This window comes from Leucopleurus acutus, assembly GCF_964270905.1.
Source record: "Leucopleurus acutus genome assembly, chromosome: 18".
Taxonomy (NCBI): domain Eukaryota; kingdom Metazoa; phylum Chordata; class Mammalia; order Artiodactyla; family Delphinidae; genus Leucopleurus; species Leucopleurus acutus.
This window is the reverse complement of record NC_139160.1, coordinates 58289040-58298548: the sequence shown is the minus strand read 5'-3', so window position 1 is coordinate 58298548 and position 9509 is coordinate 58289040. Positions and strand designations below refer to the sequence as shown.

At 52.0% G+C, this 9509-nt stretch overlaps 1 protein-coding gene across 1 annotated transcript; it reads right to left on the bottom strand.

Moving 5' to 3' along the window:
- Positions 1–2365: 2365 nt before the first annotated feature.
- On the bottom strand, positions 2366–8634 carry SLITRK5 (SLIT and NTRK like family member 5; the record flags this gene model as incomplete). The annotated part of the gene is made up of 2 exons (XM_082859207.1): positions 2366–5262; positions 8568–8634. The coding sequence occupies 2 exons, from the start codon at positions 8632–8634 to the stop codon at positions 2366–2368; spliced, it is 2964 nt and encodes a 987-aa protein (XP_082715333.1).
- Between the last annotated feature and the right edge of the window lie 875 nt (positions 8635–9509).

Here is a 9509-nt window from a genome sequence, read left to right as displayed (position 1 = left end):
TAACTCCCACTGTGAAGAAAAAATTAACCACAACCCCAACTATGATGTCAAATGCTAGTATTTATATTTCTCTTACAATGCTGGATCTAATATGGAGGAGGTAGATGGAGAGCAGGAGATACATTTTTTTATGATAATATCATGGCATTAAGTTTATTCCTTTCCCCTTTGAAAAAAAAATTTGCAAGGGAAAACGTTACACAGAATGGGGATAGTTTACTTCGCTTGGCCAATGTAGCATTACTAATTATTTTTTAACCCCTTAGGGAAATGCTACCACCTGTTCAATCTGAATTCAAGTAGTTACTGTCAGTTTACTCACGGATGAATGCTGCCTCTTTGTGGCAGAATGCCACGGAAAATATTCCTTAAACATAAAGTTCATGAACAGCCCTTGATGTTGTACACATTCCAGGTGAGATTATGGGGAGATCCACCAACACGAATAAAGCACATGGCTCTTTAAGTTTCGATGAATTCAAAAGTTTCCTACCCATAAATATTATCTAATTCACTGGCCAACCTTACTCAGAGATGAACAGCTTATACTCACCAAACATTTTGAACATTTAGGATATAGATCAACTTGAGATAAAGTACCCATCGTAATTGTTGAAGGTAGTTTGACACAAGTTAAACTATGAAAAATTGTGGACCGAATAAATAATACTGGCACGACAAAATACAAAATCAATGTGCAATACATTACTTACCATGCTCCACATGTCAGATGAATACTTCAGTAAGGAAAAGAAGTATACAGTTGAAATTTCATTAATAAGCACATTAAATGACACATTTAGATAAACATATTTCCCTGAACCAACAAAGGTGTAATTATATATATTTGATAATTTGGGGAACAATTTTTTTTCTTTCAGGAATAGAAGTTAGCTACTATGTCTTAAATTATTAATCATGGTGATTCAGTCAATCACACGTAGCTGTTTCTTTTGCACCTTAAGTAATCATTACTTCAGTCCCTCATATGTGACATAGTTATCAAGTGTTTATTCAGAAACTATTTAAAAAATTACATGTGCTGGGATACATGAGACTGTACCAACAGTAGCCCCATCTTACAGATATCCTGTTTGTGGCTATCATCATTGCTTGCTGCCCAGAGGGATAAAGACATTGTATAGAGATTTGTACAGTCCATCATTTGGTCTTCTGAGGTGCCAGTACACGTGGATCTGTACAAATGCAACTGGGTTTGGTTAAACAATCAAAAATCGGCTACAATAGTAGTCAGATCAATACATCATTTTGGTTGACTAATAAAAATACTTTTAAATCTTCTCTAACAAAACCAGAAACTTGCACATGATTCTCACTGGAATGGCCCAATTAATTGCCCTAAATCTTTTTCTTTTATACATTGGGATACAATGTTTGTTTGTTTGTTTGTTTTAAATTACAGATCCAGTTGGGTGGGTTGCATTGACTTTTAAGATTCTGCCATTAAGTTCTCCATATTTTAATGATTTAAAATGCCTTCCTGATATCACTTCAGTTTTGGAAATGCAGCTCCTGATATAGTGTGACACCTCTGTGAAAATCATAGGCTAAATACTGAAGGAAAGAGAAATGCTAAATGTGCATATAAAAATAGGTGCTACAATAAAATATTTGTATATTTCATCAATAAGTTATTTTGACTAATCAATTATGGATCATATAACTCTGTAATTTTAATGATTTGTCCACATCTATGGTGATCTTTTCAAGATCACAATGCGTTTGTTCTTTTAATTCAAATGTCCAGAATGTATACAAACACATCCTTTAAAAAGAAAGGAAAGGAATGAGAGAGGAGGAAAAGGCAGGGAGGCAGAGAAAGAGAGGAAGCAGAAAGGGGGGTGGGGAGAGAGAAAGAGAGAGAGAGAGAGAGAACAAACCTTCTATTAAAGTTGGGGTGTGCTAATCTCTCCACAAAAGCCATTTAGACCCACCCATGGCTCAAAGGGGGAGAAGGGGAGGGAGAAGGGAGCAAAAGAGGAAGAATAGAATCTATGCGCCACCATCTCCCACCATTCTTAACACTTCCAACCACTACAAAAATTACTGAGACCTTTAACAAGTCACTCGCGAAGCAAATTGCCCTCAGTAAATCCCTACTCTTCGTCTCCTCCACACGCAAGAAGAGAAAGTGATGTGCCCAGTTTACACAAATGTTTCCCCACGTGTAATATTAAAAGGAAATTGCACACCCTTTCAGTATCTTCCGCCGAAGCTGAGAATCTCGTGCCAAGGCACTTCACCCTAAACGTTGAAACAACACAATTAATCAAATGTGTTTGCGGTGTGTGTCTGCTTGCTTGTCGGTTTTAAACGCAAAAGCTCCAAGGGAGTTTCTCTGCCTTTAGAACTGGCTAAATGTGGTCTGTTTTTCCAGCACTTCGAGGTAGTCCGGCTCAACGTTTAGTTTTGCTTTTAACTCCAGATATTCGTTCCTGTTGGGTTCTACAAAGACAGCACTGGGGGGACTGTAGAGCACCGGTTCCCGCAGCCTGCTGTCCCCTGCCCCCGGGTGCAAATACTGATGGGGGCGTCTCAGGTCATAATTGGGGGAGAAAGTGTAAGCAGCGGGGCTGCACGGGAATTTGGGATATTCCGGGAGGCTACTGCCGGCGGGGGCGGTGGAGCAGTGTTTGTCTGGTTCCAAAATGCCCCTGTAGAAGCGGTCGGCGTCCTGCACCGGCGACAGTAGGTCCTCCCGGGGCTCGATGGTGCTGACGCTGTAGGCGGGGCTCCGCAAGTGGTGGCTTTCCCGCCTCTCCTCCTCCCCCGGCTGCAGCTGCAGCTGCGGCGGGGGCTGTTGCTGCTGCTGCTGCGGCGGCGGCGGCGGCGGCGGCGGAGGCGGCTGCAGGTGATGGTTGCTGCTATAGGTGACCTTGAGCTCGTGCAGGTCTTTGTAATCCTCCACGGAGTTGCCCTCTCGGGAGCGGTAGATGGGGTTTTTGCACATGTGGCCCAGCGGATGGGGGATGTACTCGTACACGTGGCCTGCGGGCGTCTTCACCTTGGGCAGCGCTGGCCCGCGGTGGTGCACGTGCGCGTGCGGGTGGCCTCCAGCGCCGCCGCCGCCGCCGCCGCCGCCGTACACGCTGTACTGCATGTTGAAGGAGCTCACGTCGGAATTGTTGGTGCTGGTGTGGTCGCTCTGCTTCTTCTTCCTGCGCTTCATGACTAGCACGAAGAGCCCGGCGGCCACGAAGACCGACATGATGAAAACCAGCAGCAGGCTGAGGATTAACACGGACAAGGGCACCGAGGACGCGCCTCCGCCCGCGCCCAAGCCCGCGGGGGCCCCGGTGCTGTTCAACCGCACGGCGGGGGTCACTGCGCTGGTCCTCGCGGGGACCTGGATGGAGGAGGGCGTGGGCGTGGAAACCTCCACGTCAGAGTAGTCTGGGCACAGCAGCTCCGACCTAATGAAGCGCATATCCATCTCAGCGAACTTCTTGGGCGCCTTGCAGATGACCTCGTCCACCAAGACGCCCACTCTGAGCTGCTCGACCCACAGTTTCATGCCCACCACGTCGCAGGTACAATCCCAAGGGTTGTCGTGCAGGTCGATTTGGATGAGCGACTTCAGCTGGTCCAGAACTCCACTCACCGGCAAGGAGGTGAAGTGGTTACTCCTCAGGTTCAGCCTGAGGAGGGTCAGGCCTGAGAAGACGCCTGAGGGCATGGTCTGCAGGAGGTTGTCATTCAGGAATAGCAGCTGGAGGTTGGGGACCGGATCGAAGGTCCCAGACTGAATCTCGCGTATGAGATTGTACTGGAGGAAGAGATACTGCAGGCTCTGCAGGCCATAGAACAACTCCGGGCTCAGCCTCTCTATCCTGTTGCCATTTAGGTAGAGGCGCCTCAGGTTGGTGAGATCCCCAAAGGCGCGGTCCTGGATCACGGAGATGCGGTTGTTGCCCAGATGCAGAAGGTCCAGCCCGGTGGCCTCCAGGAAGTCGCTCCTGCGCACCAGGGCGATGTAGTTCTCCGTCAGATACATCTTCTTGGGGTTGTAGGGCTTGGGCTGCAGCTCCGCGATGCTCTCGATCTTGCGTTCCTGGCAGTTGACGTTGAGGCCCAGATCGGAGATTTGCAGGTTGCAAGTGCACGCGGTGGGACACTCCAAAGGCACCGGAGATTTGGTCTGGTAGGCGATGCTGGGGCCATAGTTGCCATAGCCCAGGTCCTTGGAGGGCTGCCGAGAGGTGGGGCGCACCCTGGGCTTGTTGGGTTGGCGAGTCCCCTTGGGGGGCTTCAAGGGGGGTTTGTAAACAGCAGAGGAAGAAGTGGCCACAGAATTCACCGATGCCGGGGTGGTATGTAAATACCCCGTGGTGCTCAAAGGCGACTGCGGCCTCATCTCATAGTCTGAAATAAGTTTCCTTGGGCAAAGTTCCTGCTTGGACACCTCGTCCAAGTCCCGGCCGTGTAAGCGGAAGGGGGTCTCACAAACCACATCCCCCACCAGGGCCGAGTAGGAGATGCTGTCTAACCAATCCTTCAGAGAGATCAACTCACAGGAGCAATTCCAGGGGTTTTCCTCCAGCTGTAACTCCACAACTTTGTCCATATGCTGCAACAACCCCACGTAGGGCAGAAGTTTCAGCCGGTTCCCCCGCAGGTCCAAGTGCGTTAAGGGCACAAAACGGAAAAGGTTGTTGGGTAAACTGGACAAGAGATTGTCATTGAGGATAAGCACCTGCAACAAATGCAGTTTCCCAAAAGCATTGGGTTCAATGACACTGATGTAATTGTAATCGACCTGTAGGTACTCCAGGCCCTCCAAGCCAAGGAAGGTATCATCACGCAGAAGTTCCAGTTTATTATTGTTCAGATGCAATCTCCTTAAACCTCGCAGCCCGTGGAAAGCCCCAGTCTCAATATCCTGGATAACATTGCTACCCAGATGCAAAATTGAAGCCCCAGTGTAATTGACAAACTCATTGGGATAGAGACGGTTCAAAAGGTTTCCAGACAACAAGAGGTGGTAGATTGGGAAACGGGGAGGGCTAATTTCAGAGAGGCTGATGATCCCCCGGTTTTCACAGCTCACAGTTAAAATGCCATCCTTTTCCTCACAAGGACATGCATTGTCACAGATTTCCCCATAATAATCGATGGTTTCTGCACACGAAAGGACGAGAGATGTTAGAGCAAAAGCTAGAGGCTGCAGCATCCAGCTCTGCATTTTTCTGTGAAGGTCCTGTTCCAAAGTTAGTGGGGGGCAGCAAGTGTGCATTTTATCTCCTGCAAGGGAGAGAGGAAAAAAGGAAACAACAGAATATGACAAAAATTTAAGGGATCAATCAGAAAGTCTCTCTCTTTCCTAATACTACTTCTCTGAAATCCAGAAGGAGGGGATAAGAATGAACCTCCCCTCCCCCTCCACCGTCCTTGGTACCTCGAAATTCTCCAGACTTTATTAAAATCTGACATTCATTTTGATTTAAAGGTTGATTTCATTTCCTAATGACAATAGGAACATGCTGCTCTTTACAAGATAAGGGCAGGTTAGGCAAAGTCCCATTTTAGTATTCTTCCCGGCTGCCCCCCCCACTTTTAAACCAATCCATAAATATACATAAAATGGCTGTCAGTTCAGTTTCATGGCTCTAATTTAAAAGAAAGGAAGCACCATTTTACAAGGTTCCCCACCTCACCTATACCCAGTCCCTCTGCCTTTCCTTCTGAACCTCTTCAGGTAACAGTTCACAGTGAAGGTCTCCCATTTTCATAGAAAAGCCAGGAGCCACAATACTTTGGCTATTTTAAAACCATCGCTGGAAATGCCAGAGTGGGAACCTAAAGAATGCTTTCCAGAGGCAAAAAGGATGCAAGATAATGCATCAAAAGGACCCAGAAGAAGCTCTTAAGTCACCAATTTTCTTCAGGAGCTTTGAGTATGGGGAAAAAGGAGAGCGCGTTCGCTTTGATGGTGGACTTCACTATCACGCTATTAAGCACATCAGCGTCCTAATTGCATGCACGGTGCCACTTAGCAGCTCTCTTCCCTGAGAGCGCCCTGCGTCCACTTCTCCTCATTGATCATGTCAGCGACGCTACTAAACCGCATCTTTAAGCCACTGAAATAGTTCTGCACGACGGATTACAAAGAACTCTGCGAAAGCAACCGCAATCCCGGAACACCTCTCAATACCTGGTGTTTAGGACGTTCCTACTGCTTACCGGGAACCAGCTAAAAGTAAACCAAGGACCAGCGCCAAAGCCTCTCCAACCTCGGGCTCCGCGTCTGTTTGCCACGGTATGCAAAACTAACCCTACCGAATTTGCAAGATTTGGAGTGAACTACCACCTCGCCAGCATCCCCATCTTTGGAGTTGCTTATTACATTTAATTGTCAGTGCTTTACTCCTCCTACCCCCCCTTCCCCCCCCCCCCCCGAGAAAGGGGACTTGGGCTGATTAAGAGGCAAAATAGAAGGGTGTAAGGGAGGGAGAACAGCAAGTGACACACGCCAGTGCTTTAATATCCGAATTTCATCTCCCCAAGGAATCAATCTGAGCCCCTCTCCCTTTTCGTTCTGGCTTTCTTTTTGTCCCCTTAAAGGCTTCCTTCGACTTCCTACTTCGAGTCGACAGCAGCACTCATAAAGGAAAGGACATAAATGGAGCGAGTGTGTGAGTGTGTGTGAGTGCGTGTTGCGTTGGTTGGGGGAAGGGGGGGTGGGAATATTTAGTAGAAATGCTGGGCTCGGAGAACCAATGCCTTTTTTCTGGTCAGCCTTGCCTCTGCCTCACCACCACCTAAGTCTGATGCCGAATCGCAACCTCAAACTAAAGCCAAGACGTTTCTGAGTCACGGGTTCAAGACTGGAGACCTCGATCTTCATCCTCAAGCCGACTCCAGCCCGCGTTATTAACAGCCCCTGCATTCTCACGCACATGTGCAAGTGTGCCTGCGAATCATTCACGTGTGGCCACCCAGACGTGTCGAGACGAATGGGAACCCACAGTGTATAAACGTCGCAAGTATCTCCGACCTCCCAAAGCAACGACAAACACCTCCCGGCTTAAAAGCGGCAAAAACACCCTCTATGAAAGCAAAACGTTTACCTTGAAATTTCCGTTCTCCGCGGGATCAAATCTGCACATCCATTCAAGTGGGGTTGGGTCCCCTCCCCCTCCCTCCCAGTGCTTCCCCGCCCCCATTCACCTGCCGCCCCTCTGACAGCCCATCGCAAAATGTGTCCAGCCAATATTAAACTCGAGCGTTTACAACTTTAATTCAGTTCTGGATAGCCAGGGTCGAGGAGCTTCCTCTCACCCCACTCCCTTTCCCCTCCTCCTTGCCATCAAAGGAGCCCCAAAATTTGAAAAAATAAAGTTGAATGAGCCAGGGAAGGCTGACATTCTGACTGGGAAACGCACCTCCGATGTAAATTCGCGGGTACGCGGCACATTCTCAGATTCTCAGATTTTTTTTTTTAATGGAGGGCGGGGGCGGGGTAACTATTTGTTTTCCCCCAAAGAATTTAAACCCTGGATCGTCTCCCTGAACATCCCTGCATTAAGCAACGTGGGGCCGGGCAGGCTGAAGCCCAGCACCCAGGCCGGAACCGCGGTTCCGGGCACAGCTGCTCCCACAGCGGCCCAGGCAGAAGCGTCCGGAGTTCCAGGACGCGAGGCTCCCCCTCCCCCATCCCGCCCCGAAGCGAAGGAAGGGAAAGCGGGGGGGGGGGGGGGAGGGCGGAGAGGGAAAGAAAGCCACCCGACCGCCACGCACACAGACACACACACTGGAGCCTCTTTTGCAAAGTAAACGGCCGACTTACCCCGAATCACATCTCCAAGGCCCACTCATCATAGCCACTCTCACAAAAAAATACCTCTTTGGGGTGTGCATCGGGGTTCGGAAGCCGAGGGAGGGCGAGCGCTGAGATCCGAGCGGCTGGAGAAAAGAGGCGCCCGGACGCCGCCACCCCCGGGCCGCCGCCGTGGTGGCGACCGCGGGTTCCGGGGCTCCCCAACCGGCTCTCCCCCGCGCTCTCCGTGGTAGTCGGAGCCGGCAGCGGGGTGGGAGTGGGGGAGAGGGGGGCGATCGCGAGCGGCGAGCCGGGAAGGGAGGGGGGAGGGGGCGGCGGAGGACCGGCGGTCGCGGCGCCTCGCATTAGGGGCCGGGAGCTGGAGCCGCGCGGGGCGGGGAAGGAGCTGTTGGAGGGGGAGGAGGCGTGGAGCCCGAGGAGGGAGACGCGGAGCAGGCTGCCCGCCGGCCCAGCCAACGTGACGGTCAGCCTCGTCGCGCGCTCGCACCCGCTCACACTCATGCTCACTCGCTCCCAGCCCCGCCACCGCGCGATCGCTGGGTCCCCGGCATCCTTCGCCGCACCCCCCAGGCGGGTACTTACAGTTGCCATCTGTATAGGGGCCAACTTTCTCCAAGCTAGTGGCGGCCGCCACCCACTCCAGCCGCCTCCGGCTCCTCGCACCCTCGGGCCTGGGTTCGCGCGGGCCGGCCCTCCCCTCCCCCCTCGGCTCTCCTCGCCGTCTTCACCACATTCCCCCCTGGTCAGTGGCGCACGCCCGGGGACGAGCCAGAGGGAGCGGGGCGCAAGGGTGTGCATACATCGCCCGCCTTCTTCTTGCAGCGCACACTGTACATGGTAGTGAGGGGGCGAGCGAAGGTGGCACCGGCCCCTCGGCTGCTCCCACGGCGGCTGCGGCTCCTGCGCCGTCCTCCGCCCCCCCCCACGCAGCGGAGACCACCGCACTGGGATCCCGCCGCCGCTGCACCCTTGCCAAGCCCGCCGCCGCAACCCCTAATTAGTACATGTAAGGTTCCCGCATCCTCTTGGCTGTTTCATCGCTCTCGGTGTTTGCAGGGGCTTTTCCTCTATTCCTTCTCTTGATGCGGCGCACGATCGTCATTATTTGGGATTCTCTATCTCCGACATCCTTGGGGGTCCGCGGGGCGGTGGGGGGCAGGAACAACGTTGTTCTAAGCCTGTGGCGTGTCCCGGCAGTCCGGCGGCTCAGAAAAACTTAAGAGAAAGTCGCGTCTTCCCTCCCCGGCGGTGAGGAGGTGGCTACGCGGTAAGCAGCGCAGGGGTCTCTGAGACATCTGCTTCGGCGCGGGCGCAGGGCCCCATGCAGTGCACTTGTTTATTGTCGCGCCACCGGTGCGAGCCAAACTGCAGCAGACATGATGGGCCCGGGGCGAAGCGGGCGCTCCGTGGCCGATAGATGGCAGCCGAGAGCGAAGGCGCCCCTGGGCCCCGGCGGCGCAAGCGGAGCGCCCCCCACCCTTGGATGTGACATTCGTGGGAGACAGAGGACTCTTGGACCATGTGCGTAACTCTAGCGTGGGACGTTGCAATCCTCGGATTGAAGAAGGGAGGGGTGGAAATAACCCCGACAGTGTCAGGCTTGTTGGTTGTCAGGGACAGAGGATTCCAGCCCTGGGCTGATCGTCTGCCTTCCACCTCCCATTTAGACTAACACAGCCCGTGCTGCGGTCTCTTGTACTTACTGTAAAGG